The sequence below is a fragment of the Lupinus angustifolius genome, chromosome LG09 (genome assembly GCF_001865875.1).
Source record: "Lupinus angustifolius cultivar Tanjil chromosome LG09, LupAngTanjil_v1.0, whole genome shotgun sequence".
In the NCBI taxonomy this organism is placed as follows: Eukaryota; Viridiplantae; Streptophyta; class Magnoliopsida; order Fabales; family Fabaceae; genus Lupinus; species Lupinus angustifolius.
Window position 1 is genome coordinate 20,731,413 of NC_032017.1, and position 13,087 is coordinate 20,744,499.

The 13,087-nt window shown below is 33.7% G+C and overlaps 3 protein-coding genes across 4 annotated transcripts; 2 read left to right on the plus strand and 1 right to left on the minus strand.

Annotated features, from left to right (window-relative positions):
- On the plus strand, nt 79–1,568 carry LOC109356343 (protein-tyrosine-phosphatase IBR5-like). Its single transcript, XM_019599665.1, has 5 exons — nt 79–103; nt 437–494; nt 592–698; nt 872–1,180; nt 1,218–1,568. The coding sequence occupies exons 1-5, from the start codon at nt 79–81 to the stop codon at nt 1,220–1,222; spliced, it is 504 nt and encodes a 167-aa protein (XP_019455210.1). The 3' UTR covers nt 1,223–1,568.
- Nucleotides 5,395–7,473, plus strand: LOC109357323 (GDSL esterase/lipase At2g04570-like). Its single transcript, XM_019601223.1, has 3 exons — nt 5,395–5,821; nt 6,449–6,938; nt 7,035–7,473. The coding sequence occupies exons 1-3, from the start codon at nt 5,411–5,413 to the stop codon at nt 7,229–7,231; spliced, it is 1,098 nt and encodes a 365-aa protein (XP_019456768.1). The 5' UTR covers nt 5,395–5,410; the 3' UTR covers nt 7,232–7,473.
- On the minus strand, nt 7,906–12,814 carry LOC109357429 (protein disulfide isomerase-like 2-3). Of its 2 annotated transcripts, XM_019601390.1 has the most exons (10): nt 12,621–12,814; nt 11,531–11,689; nt 10,742–10,855; nt 9,737–9,900; nt 9,277–9,376; nt 8,968–9,144; nt 8,755–8,900; nt 8,435–8,581; nt 8,170–8,349; nt 7,906–8,086 (listed from the first exon to the last, which is right to left on the minus strand). In XM_019601390.1, the coding sequence occupies exons 1-9, from the start codon at nt 12,753–12,755 to the stop codon at nt 8,175–8,177; spliced, it is 1,317 nt and encodes a 438-aa protein (XP_019456935.1). In that variant the 5' UTR covers nt 12,756–12,814; the 3' UTR covers nt 7,906–8,086; nt 8,170–8,174. The 2 variants fall into 2 exon arrangements, with proteins under 2 accessions (XP_019456935.1, XP_019456934.1); XM_019601389.1 differs by having other exon boundaries at nt 7,906–8,349.

Below are 13,087 nucleotides of genomic sequence, written 5' to 3' on the forward strand. Positions count from 1 at the left end.
TAACTTTATTATGAAATGCTAAAAACAAAACATACACTTGTAAATGCTTGGTAATATTTCTTGTTTGAAAATATTTAGATGAAACAAGATGTTAGGTTTTTAGGTATGTTCTGTCTTGTCTATTTAAATTTCATGTCTTGACCATTTTATTTAGTAATGTGCCTCTTTCAACTTGTAATTAGTTTACAATTTTTATAAATACCTATGAAACATGATAATTATACATACTATTGGAATATCAGTTAGTACCTTCATGCTTTGTTTCTTTTATTTATTTTGATTTATCACGTATTTTCAGTTTATACTCATTCAGGCAGCACGTGCACATTCTGAAGTCGTCAATTTAAGATCCATTTATAGTTGATATTGGTGATTATTTCCCTGTGTTTCTTCTATTTACCCTTATAATGAAATCAATACTGTGCTTATTCTACAGAGCAATGTGAGAAGGACAAGGCTCGTGTGCTGGTTCATTGCATGTCAGGAAAGAATCGGTATGATATTGCTGCAATGTGCATGACATTAATACTCTGCACCAATATTCGTATTTGCATGTGTGTGTATTAATTTCATCTGCATCACATATGGTAGGTCTCCAGCTATTGTGATTGCATACTTGATGAAGTCCAAAGGATGGAGACTTGCACAGTGTTATCAGTGGGTAAAAGAACGGAGACCGTCTGTTGAATTAACTGAAGGTATATTTTCTATTTCCAAATTTGCTCCCATCTCAAGTGGTAAAACTCATGTGCGTTTTTCTAATATCGGGTGCAATTATTACAGTGAATACTTGCACCTTTTCATTTCTTTATTTTCCATCATGGTACTTACCATCTTTCTGACATGTGTCCCTCCTTTCTTAATAATGTAGGTGTATACCAGCAACTGCAGGAGTTAGAGCACAAGATCTTTGGATCAAACAATGGTGGAAGCTCAATGCTGCCCGGTTTTCCACCTGCAAGTTCAATTAGCTTTGGCTTCCCAAAGATCAATGATTCACCTCCGCTTCCTGCCTTCGGCGGTGTTGGAACTAATTCAATTTTCGCCCGACCACCCCTAGACTTCGCTCCAACCACATTTACATTCGGAGCTGGTCCAGTGCAGAATAGTGCAACTGGAAGCACATTTACTGCAAATCCACCTAACAATCCACATGGTTCTGATATCCAAATGGATGGTTGTTGATTCTGACCAGCATCCTCTGTGTGATTATGCTGCTTGATGATTTATCCGCGGTATAGTTTATATAGGTACCAAGGTTGCCAACTGTTATATTTCAAGTCAAGGTGCAGTAATCATATAAGTGGCTTGTCAAATTCTTCTATACAGAGTTCTTTTTCTCATGTGTTTCAAATCTTTTAATTTATCTGGTAGTAGTAGTGGACTAGTAGTATTGAATTTCAGGATATTTAGTTATTTAATGGCTTGATATGCTTGTTTCAGTGTATCTGCACTTTGACATTGTCTAGTTTTTAATTTGGCAAAATTCTACCCTATAAAGTATACAACTTTAAACAATCATGTTGCCATTATTGATTTACAAGAAATGGGTTGAAAAATTTGGAGACAAGTTATGATTTTGTAGTTTTACTGAAAATTTATCCATGAAATTATCCTAACAGAGTAGTAGCATAAGAAGATGCATATTATAAAGTAACCATGTGAGTTATTCAGCTTGCACTTGGACTCCATTTCATGGTCCATTTGTTTAGGATTCTCCAAAATTCATTTTGACATAAATGTTTTTTAGAATGTTGAGATTCTTTTTTTGTACAAATATTTTTGGTGAAGTTCTGCCAAAACATTTTTAGTGAAATTAAGCTAAACAAATTTAAAAAGCTCAATTTTATTACAAAAGTGATGCTAAGTTCAATTTATTTTCCACTCTACTTCTCCAATATCAGTTTATTTGCATCCTTATCCTGTTATCACTATTGTTCCATGATTTTCTTCCCTTTCCACTCCTATCTAGTAAAAGCTCGAATAAGATTCATGTGCTGCATCTTTCTTGTTCTTTTTAAAGAGTGTAAATTGAGGTACATAATAACTTTATTATGAAATGCTAAAAACAAAACATACACTTGTAAATGCTTGGTAATATTTCTTGTTTGAAAATATTTAGATGAAACAAGATGTTATACTCTCTTCTTTTTTGGTTTTACATGCTTTAATTCCATACTTGTTCTATTCTGTTTAAGAAATATAGAACTTAACTCATTTGGTCTCATTTTGACATGTCTATCATTGCATAATTTTTAGTACATGCTTACGATTGAAGAAAAATTTGACTTTGAAAAGATTCATTTTCTGCTATATGTTATGATCCTAACAAGTAACTTGTCTGGATCCTATGTTACTTAACTCAATGATAACTGCATATTCAAGAATGAAGTTTAAGTGAAGTATTAAACCAATTGAGTTACATTTATCTCATGAAGGAAAGAAGAATAAACAAAAAACAAGAAAACAAAAATAGGACTCTAAACTTAGGAAAGTGAAAACAATAATCTAACTGAACCCAACACATGAAAATAACAAATGATCTTGTTTGTGTTCAATGTCCCAACACATCCACATTGTTGTGCAAGATATCTGGGGAATCATCATCATCATCAACAGAAGAACCTTGTTGGAATTTATCATTAACAGCCACATTTTTCACAACTTTAAAAGTGTCATCAACATCTGAATACAATCCAAGCTTATCATCTTCACCTGAGCATTCTTGACCTGCATCTGAATGTGAGTTACATCCAACTGTAGGATCCTCGCGCCTAATTGCATGAAGTGTTACACCCGCATCGTCGATTTTTTCGATGCCGTCGGCTTCAGTAGTTTTCATGCAGCAGAAGCTGATAACCCAAAGTATTCCAACACCAAACACAACCATTCCTTTGGAATATATAGCCATTTTGATGCAGCTAGTAAAGTATGAAGGATTTATGCTGGAACAACATTGTTAGAGTAAGGATTGTTGGGTATTTAAAGGTAAATGGTTTTCACTATTTTAAGACAAATCATGGTTGTGGTGTAGAATAATGAGAACTGGTCTTAAGAAGGTACATGAAATTTGGAACATGTTATTTCCATATAATAAGGTTTTGAGTACAAACATGAGGATATGATTGGTTATTTTAGTTGATACGTGTCACTGTTATCAACAAGATTAATAATGCTAATCATACTACTTTTTAAGGATTTTTTTTGACAGAATACCCAAGTAAAATAAAACAGAAAATGTTCTTTTAACACTTAGCAATTAGCATAAGATCGAGTGTAATATTTATATATCATCAGTATAAAGATTTATATATAATCATAAACTATTTATTAGTATTATTTTTTAAGAGTATATAAAATTCATAAACTATTAGTACATGCATTTTTCTCTCTTATAATACCGGAAGCATTTCCATTATAGTCTAAGTATTCAACTAATATAACTAAAAATAAAAAGATTTATAGTTATCAACAAAACCATGTTTTCATGAGGAATACTAAGTGTGTTCCATAACAACATCAAGTATTTGATAAAAAAGGTTTACTTTGATACTTTTTAACTAGAATAAACATGTACAATTTAATTAATAAGTTTATTAACCAATTATGTTAAATAGAATCTAAATGTATCACCTCCAAGATATTAAATTCATGATTTTCCATGGAAAATTACTTATATTATTATTCTAAACATATGTTCATGGAAGCACATTAAAAAAACTCTACTTTTTATATTCTCTTTCATTCTGTAGGACTTAGAATTTTTTTATATGGGTTCAATTTTGGACTCCATTTGGAAAAAGAAAAAGGAAAATTGTACATCAAAAAAGTATGTTATTGACTTATTGGGCAATATACATTAATCGTATCACCTCCTTTCTGGTTAGGAAGCATTGAATTAATGGGTTAGGCCTTCTGATTAACGGAAACTTGTCTGTTAGGGTGGTTGCAAGTTGCAACTGCATAACTAGCTAATTAATGTACGGCTGTTATCCACATGGCCGATAACAGCCGTACATTTGTTGTTCTAAAAAATGTTCACTTCATACGATAAACACGATTTATAAGATAGTAAATATGTTCTCACTATTATTCTTCCCTTTTACATGTCTTGTTTGTTTTACGTTAACCAATAAAAAATTATTCAATCCTTGCTATTGTTTTAATATTACAGTTCTGTTAATTTATCTTTCTATTTTTCACTTTTCCACAATAATAGGATAAATGTTTTAACAGCCTTAGGTCATTATTCATAGTTAAGCAGAATATTCCAAATATGTGCCCTTAAATGTTGATATATATATGAACTTATAGAAATAATTATGATTTGTATTACTTAGGTGCTGATATGGATCTTTCCACATGGGTTGTTCTAAGGGTTTTTTCCCAAAGTTCTGAGATGCATGCACGTAGTGTAGTGATTTATGACAATCACGTTTTCAGTTTCATAGTAGATTCTACATTAATGGACATAATAACACGTCACATAGAGCCATAACTTAGCAAGTTCTTTGCACCAAACAATGGCAAAAGTGTATTAATTACATTTCAATTTAATAATTCCTCTTCCAATGTTTTAATATTCGTGCATCCCAAAGAACTCTCATAAAAAAATCAAATAAAGAATAAAAGTTGTGAAAATAACATTTTTGTTTTCATTATTACTATCTAAATCACCCTTAAGTTTTTTCTACATGGAAATACGGTCTAAAAAATATAACCAACTTTGCTAGGAATAAAATCTTTTTCATTAATAGAAAGACAAATGAATATTTCTCTTCTTCTCTTCAATAACAAAAATGTAATTTCATTGTAACTAAAGAGATACGTGTGTCATTAAAAATTATATATCTCTTTATTTTTTGAAGTATTTATTTCTTCATTAAAGAAGTCACTTACTGATTTCATATTTGAGTGTGAAAAGAGGCACTACTTTAACTACATTTTGGTAGATGACCCTTGCTTTGTATTTATTGAAGTAAGAATTTGGGGTTGAACATGCATTGGATGTGGTAAACTTAACTCACTTATTTATGGTTTTGCACTGTGTATGTCACACACTCACACATATTAAATTCAAAAGGGGTTAATATGTGATATGAAACTTCCCATTTAATAGTGTAAATGGTGTATATTAATATTTATCTACACTCCCCTAACCTTACTCTAAAATTTGTTTAGCCTATTTATTCAGACATGTCACATACTTCATTCTCAAATTAAACTATACATTAAAAATAAATAAATTTAATGCATGCCAAGTCCCATCCATAAAAACTGTGATCTTGCCTTAGCAATTATAATCTCAACAACTTGTTCAACCAATCTTCAAAAAAATCAACGTCCCATTCATTAGTCCTAACCTATATTTATTGCATTACAACTTCACTCTTTTGGCTCACTCCAAATTATGTTACACTCCAAAGTTATAATGAAAAAGCATAGAAATTTAACACTACCATGCTTGCCTCATACTTTCTGCATTTTGCTTCATTTGTTCTTCTTGGTTGCCAAGGGTAGTGCAAAGGTTCCAGCCATCGTCGTCTTCGGCGACTCCTCGGTGGATGCAGGGAACAATAACTTCATACCAACTATTGCAAGGAGTAATTTTGAGCCATATGGGCGTGACTTTGATGGTGGAAAAGCAACTGGTAGGTTTTGTAATGGGAAAATACCAACTGATTTCATATCAGAGGCTTTTGGACTTAAGAAATATGTGCCTGCATACTTGGATCCTAAGTATAACATTTCAGACTTTGCCATTGGGGTCAGTTTTGCTTCTGCAGCAACAGGTTATGATAATGCTACTTCAGATGTTCTGGTAATTATTCATTCACATCATCTCTAGTATTCACAAAACTTAGTTATATTTTTTTTACTCCAATGCATATAAATGACCAAAAAAATAACCATTTCATAATTCAAATAGATAAGTGATCCAAGCACCTTTCACTTGGACCAACACATATCGAAATGATTGAAAACTTGAGCACGGATCAATCTCATACTGTATCGTAAATCATGTTCTGCACTAATGATAATGAAGCAAAAACGGAAAAAATAATGAATGCTTAATTTTTTTAATTGGCATGTCATGTTTTCATTGATGTTGGACAAGATTTGGGAGATGATATGAGATAGAAGATCCTTGTTCTAAAAACTTATCTTAGATGTTGGAAAGAGATCACTTATCCCAAAGAGTGTCCATTACTGTCTCGGGCCGATTAGATTTTAACAAAGTAATATAAAAATGTTTCCTTTTTTTTTAAATTTTTATTTTATTTATGTGTCAATATCTAATTGGTTCGGGACAGAGAAATGAGACACCATCATGAACAAGTGATATGTGTCCCTAAGATGTCATACCCTAAAAGGGAATTAACCAAATGCATACCATCATGATGCATAGTTTAAACTACTTGATAATATATGATTTTGGATGATGCAGTCAGTTATACCATTATGGAAGCAATTGGAGTACTACAAAGGATACCAAAACAAGCTAAGTGCATATCTTGGTGAAACTAAGGCAAATGAGACCATTGCAGAAGCATTACACCTTATGAGTCTAGGAACAAATGACTTCTTGGAGAATTACTACACCATACCAGGTAGGGCAGAGCGTTACACACCGCAACAGTACGAGACTTTTCTTGCTGCCATAGCTGAGAACTTCATCAAGAATCTCTATGGTCTTGGTGCTAGGAAGATATCCCTAGGAGGGTTACCTCCAATGGGTTGCTTGCCATTGGAAAGAACCACTAATGTTATGGGAGGGAATGATTGTGTTGCTAGATACAATACTATATCATTGGAGTTCAATGAGAAGCTCAAGAACTTGACCACTAGGCTCAATCAGGAGCTACCTGGAATCAAATTGGTGTTCTCAAATCCATATTACATAATGTTGCATATAGTAAAAAATCCTGATCTATATGGTATGTTCCAACTTACAACTATAGATACATGTCTTAACCAAAATAGAAACATGATCAACAACATAATAATATTAACTCAGATAATTTTCTGTACAGGGTTTGAATCAGCCTCAGTGGCATGTTGTGCTACTGGAATGTTTGAGATGGGATATGCATGCAGCAGGGGTAGCATGTTCAGTTGCTCAGATGCTTCAAAATATGTGTTCTGGGATTCTTTCCACCCAACAGAGAGAACCAATAGTATTGTTGCAAGCTATGTGGTGGAACATGTTTTCACTCAATTTCTAAAATAAAAATAGGCTCTACTTAGGGAACTTATTTATGTCCTGTGTAATCTGTCACTATTGCATGAGCCTGTAATGTAGTTTTGTAGTTGCTTTTTTTTCTCCCTATAGTGTTGGGATATGAGATAATGCCCTTTGGGTTTGGTGTGAATAACTGTTGAGAGGGTGTATATATAAAATGTCAGTACAGCACATTCACCATAAAATGTGTTGATAGTTAAAAATAAATCATTTTGTTGAGTAGTATATGATATCTCTATCTGGGCTGGTTATACTTTTGTAGACAGTATACTTAGAAAATTAGCTTTCTCCTATGTTTGTTTTCTTTCCATATATATCTGCCTATGATAGATGAAGGAAATGAAAGATAATATATGACTAACTATTTAGGAATTATTATATTAATCATTAGGCTCCGAGCTAAAGTTTGACTTCTGTTTATAAGAATTGGAATAACAAGAATTAAAAGTTTAAAACTATGATCATTTAGTAATAAAAGTTCTAATACTATGTTAAGACCAACTCTTAGTCCCTTTAAAGGTTAAGCAAGTACATAAATAGTTTTATGTCTGTTTTAACTTCTAGTTATAAGATGATTGTGTTACACTTTCTTTTTGGTATGAGTGTGATGAACTTTATTTGCATTGAGCCTTCATTAATAGGGAGGTAAATAAATAACAAAGCATGCTAACATTTGTATCCTTGTATTAACTAAATGTAAGTCTTGTTAATATGCATCACTCAATGACAGATATGATGCTCTCCTCAAAAGATTACTAGACTAGACTTTAACTTGGAAAGTGGGAAAACAGAACAGTGACCACAACACATTTTCCTTTGTGTAACATATTCTAATCATAGAAATAATGACCATGCATACTAACATTGTTAATAACCTTAAAATTGGTGGTGACTTGAAACTTCTAATTTGTATGATTTCCTTCTTGATTTATCACAACTCATCCTTGCTTGAGGTTTCTTCCCCCAGGAGTTCTTCAAGAGAAAATTCATCCTCTTCAATTATTTCACCATCTTTCCCATCCCAAGGTTCTGTCTTGACAATGGTAGGAGTACCTTCCAGGGGCAAATTGCCTTTGCCTCCGCGTCCAGCTTCTTTCACAAACTCTCTGAACAAAAAAAATGGTTATATTCCACTAAGTACTTGCTTATGAGTGCTTATTATTTAGCATAAAGTTAGAAGAATAGACTTACATAACATGCTCAAGTTCAAATGCACTCTTGAGAGGAGCATAAACACCTTTTTTAATGTTCAGCGCCACTAAAGCTGGATAACCATATCCACCAACACCCACATGCTTCTCAAGTTCTGGTTGCTTACCTGCAGCCGCCCAGACATAACTGTCCGAGTCGCAACTTTTATTAGAATTTATCAACAAAGATTTATTAAAACATGCATATAAAGCTATTGCAACATGAGTATTATTAATAAGCAACTTCATATATGAAAAGATAACTCACTAAGTGAAACTCTTAAAGCATAGAAGCTAAGCCGAGAAATTTTTGTTACTTGCCTATAAGGGCTCCTTTTAAACTTCTCTGCAACTGATAATAACTGCTGAAGGTATATGTTTCTCCCCGCAGCCTTGGAATCCAAAATATCAGGAAGGAAGGCAACAAAACAGATAGCGGCAGAACCACATTTCTCTTCCATAACATCCTATGGTGAAGGCTTATATTAATCACTTGATTTCAAATTAAAACTAGAACCAAGTTAGCACACTTACTGGACCATATAGCTCTGTCACTTCAGGAGGAGCAACATTTGTTTCCAGCTGCTCCAGCGCAAATGATTCAATGGCTGAGGCGGTTCTTGCACCCTCATAAGGAATTGGAGTATCTTTATCTGCACCAAACATCAAGATAGTTGGGAATCCTTGAACATTGAACCTGCTCATTAGAGACTGGCAACAACCATCTTGTCACATGTCATAATAATAAAAACTGAACAGGAGAATAAACACGAACATATTCATACATTCAATAATGCATTTATGAGTCACTAGTTCTTATTAATGGTGTAGCAATAAGCTTACCTTCTCAGCATCGCAGTCAACGTGACCCAGTTTAGCCTTCCCTTTCAAATTATTTGCTGCTTTCTTCCACTCCGGAGCTAATTTTTTGCAATGGCCACACCTTTAAGAAGCAAAAGAGGACATTAGATGTTATTAGAGCTACAAGTCCAAAAGTAGAAATACCTTAGGCTCAGCCAGGTAATATATAGTGATAAAAGGGTGGTCCGGTGGACGAGGCTCCCACCTAGTGGGCTATGGGGAGGATAGAAAGACCCAAACATAAAATTTTGATTATGGATGTAAGGGTTAATATTAAAATGGAGAAAAAACCAAGATATAGTCCCAAGAATAAAGTAGTGGAAACTAAAGGGTGGGGAATGAAGGAGCATCCAACAAAGAGTTTTAGAGAGAAGGTTATGGGAGGCACAAAGAAGTGCTAACAAAGGGTTTTGGTTCTTGTTGAAGCATAGATGGAACTTACCAAGGTGCAAAAAACTCCACAATCCAAAGTTCTTTGCTTTTGAGAACCAACTCATCAAAGTTACCAGAGTTTAATTCTACTGAAGCTTTGGTTTCTTCTTTCTTTTCATTTGATGATCCCCCCGATGCTTTTCCATTTAAACGATCCTTCAAAAGAGCCTTTACCTGCACATGCAGAAAAAGTAACATAGTATCAAAAATTTCATTTACTGAAAAGAACATTCCTACAAATCAATTATACCTTTGCATGGGTAGACAATAACAACAACCACGCTTTAGTTCCACTAAGTAGCATAGGCTACACCGATTAAATGATGTCATAATGTTTTATCATACATTATGTCCCTTGACAAAGTATTGATTTCTAAATCTTTCCGAATTATTTCACCTATGGTTTTTCTTGGTCTCTCTCTACCTCTAGAAATTGGACTAACCTCCATTTGATCTACTCTTCTTACCAAGGAAAATAACAAAGGTGTCATTCGAACCATGACTCACAAATTGACTATTCAAGATAGCAGCCACCAAATCAATTGTCGGGTGGCCTAGTGCTTGAGGCTCCCACCTAGTGGGTCTGGGGAGGGTAGATGTACACAAATTTACCCATGTAAGAAGAGAGGCTGCTTCATGGATTTGAACATATGACCTCTTGGTCATTAAGCAGGATCCTTATTGTTGCACTGAGACTCACCCTCTCACCAATCAATTGTCAATTTATAAAATTACTCCTACAAATCTATTGTGTGGGTGCTCCCCGAAATTATTCGGTGGATTATCCTAGATCACCCAACCACATGTTTAAACAAGACATTGGGAAAAGTGAGACAACCACATGTTTTTATAGAGGTGTAAGAAATTGATTTGGTTGCCATGAAACAAGAAATCTATCCACTCTACTCTATGCCCAACATGAGACAAGCAAAAACACTTCTCATACTGATAAATATTACATGTTAAATTTTTGTGGGCAAACTGTTAAAACACCTCAGAAGAGATTCCAACAAACCTGTTTAAGTGCATATTCTGCAATTGGTTTCACATCTCTCGCTCCTTGGTAATCTACTGGAGGCTTTCCGGGTGAAAACACCTTTATAGTTGGAAATCCTCTAATTCCATATTCCTACAGGGAATTAAAAATAGCAGAAATCTAAGCATCTTGAACTTTCAATATACATTTATTACAACTAATAAAGAAAATAGATAAACATGTACATCATAACTGAAGAAGTCTAGATAAATAGACACTATATTTCATATTCATCATGCAATTGCAAACAATGATGGAAGTTATGCAAGAGAAAGGTAAAGAAAGAAATTTGACAGGGACATGCTTTCATCTCATCAAAGTATAAAATAGGGAAAAAAATGCAACATTATACTCCTTTGTTGCTTAATACATGAAGAGTGGGGCGAGAAACTAAATGAAGGAAAAACTTCACACATACAATAATTCTTGCATCTTAGGTTAGTTGCAGAAATGCAACTAATACAATACAAGCACTCTTGTATCTGAAATGGCTGAAGTGATGAGGTCCAATTAATCTCATTTCTATTGTTTAAAACAGTTCCATGGGGTCATTGATGATGTACAACAAACTCATATGTTGCATCACGCTTAGATCCACAAAAGGTACTTTTGGTGAACATGGTATAGAAAAGTTAAGCTTATAATATTGCACCTTATAGTCCAGAAAGGATGATAGCATGATGTAAAAGATAAATGCATCATATTCTTCCTTTAACAGATGTCATTAAACATAGAACACCAGCTAGGATGCAATGAACAACAAACAACCTGAGCCAAAGACTGGTGAGCATCAGCATCAAGTGCTGCCACAGTAGCCACACCCTTTAATACAGTAGCTGCCTTCTCCCAAGTTGGAGTTAGAGCCTTACAGTGCCCACACCATGGAGCAAAGAATTCAACAAGAACAATTCCATTTGAATTCAGAACCTGCCATTATTCAGATAGCACCCATAAGACCTGATGCATTTCAAACTAGATAAAGAAAACATGCCTCATAAAAAGGATCCATATGGGTAAAAAAACCGATTTTCATCATGTCACAGCAGAAGATAAATACCTTTGTGCACATAAAACATTGTAATATGCTAAAAAGGAAGAGTCTCACTAGCAAAGTAGCAGTAGAATGATATGTTTTGCTTAAGACAAAGTTAACCCTATGAAATGCATCTTCATGAAGAAGCAACGAATTAGAACAAAGAGTGTAAATTTGATGCATGTAAAGTTTTTCACACTATTATCCAACAATGTCTAGGCACATCGTTATACAAGTTAGACTTCCTAGGTAGTGGCAGTGATAGTAAAACTTGTTTATTAATTTGGCAATACACAATGCATCAAAACTAATTGTATAAGCAAGATTTATTACACGGATTTTGGCAAGGAATCAACAAACTGATGCTGTATTTTTCCTAGACATAAAATGCTAACACTAAAGCATTCGTGCATGTTCAGCGAAATGAAATTAACAAATTTATTATATGCTGCATAAAATCATATTTGTATCTCCATGAATTCATGTACTACAGAAAGAACTGGTAAATTCAAGTTTACTTGGACAGCGTGCTGTAGAAAGTTAATAGCAAAATGGTGCAACAATAGAAACAAGTCAAACAACACCATTCAAATACATTCATTTCAGCCATCAAAACTAAAATTCCAAAAGATCCAATGACGCAAACTAGCGACTAAAAAAATTCACCCAATATAATAATATTGCTAAAAATATACATAATGCCCAGATGGTTTTCAAGTAAAAATATACCGAATTTGAAGTTTTCAAGCAATACCCATTTGAAAAAAAATTAGCAAATACAATGGGATCAGAAATAGAAAGGTTAAAAAATTGAACTTGATTCACCTTGGACTTGAAGTTTGATGGAGTTAGCTGAAGCACAGGTGAAGATGAACTGTAGAGTGCGTATGAAGGGTTAAAGTTGATGAAGATGAAAAACAAAAATGATAGAACAGCGAAAGATTGAAACTTTATCATCATTCTCTTTCTCTCTCCCGATTTACACTCTCAAATGGATCAGTGCAGCGCAAGGAAGGACAAAAATAAAAACATCTTCCTACTATTGTGTTCTGCAGCTACGTGTGTCAGCCAATAACAAATTGACACGTTATTAGCTGCTGATCCTGTTTTGAAATATAATTTCTATCATAAAAGTTAATTTTGATTGGTTCATTAGAACATTCAAATTTCTTAATAACATCATAATGTGAAGTTTAATGAAAATATAGTTTTTTTGCCTAATAATATTCAAAATTAATATTATATTTACTGTAACAAAAATTCAAATGCAATTTGATTGAGGTGGTGGCTGA

What these genes read in the sequence shown, in the direction of transcription:
- LOC109356343 (XM_019599665.1), top strand. Translation starts at nt 79, where the DNA reads ATGAAACAAGATGTTAGGTTTTTAG. An exon ending in ACAAGATGTTAGGTTTTTAG is followed by an intron (nt 104 to 436) that starts GTATGTTCTGTC and finishes CTTATTCTACAG; the next exon opens with AGCAATGTGAGAAGGACAAG. An exon ending in GTCTGTTGAATTAACTGAAG is followed by an intron (nt 699 to 871) that starts GTATATTTTCTA and finishes TTAATAATGTAG; the next exon opens with GTGTATACCAGCAACTGCAG.
- LOC109357323 (XM_019601223.1), top strand. Translation starts at nt 5,411, where the DNA reads ATGTTACACTCCAAAGTTATAATGAAAAAGCATAGAAATTTAACACTA. An exon ending in ATGCTACTTCAGATGTTCTG is followed by an intron (nt 5,822 to 6,448) that starts GTAATTATTCAT and finishes TGGATGATGCAG; the next exon opens with TCAGTTATACCATTATGGAA. An exon ending in AAAAAATCCTGATCTATATG is followed by an intron (nt 6,939 to 7,034) that starts GTATGTTCCAAC and finishes TTTTCTGTACAG; the next exon opens with GGTTTGAATCAGCCTCAGTG.
- LOC109357429 (XM_019601390.1), bottom strand. Translation starts at nt 12,755, where the DNA reads ATGATGATAAAGTTTCAATCTTTCGCTGTTCTATCATTTTTGTTTTTC. An exon ending in CATCAAACTTCAAGTCCAAG is followed by an intron (nt 11,690 to 12,620) that starts GTGAATCAAGTT and finishes GAATAATGGCAG; the next exon opens with GTTCTGAATTCAAATGGAAT. An exon ending in TTTGAACTTGAGCATGTTAT is followed by an intron (nt 8,350 to 8,434) that starts GTAAGTCTATTC and finishes TTTTTTGTTCAG; the next exon opens with AGAGTTTGTGAAAGAAGCTG.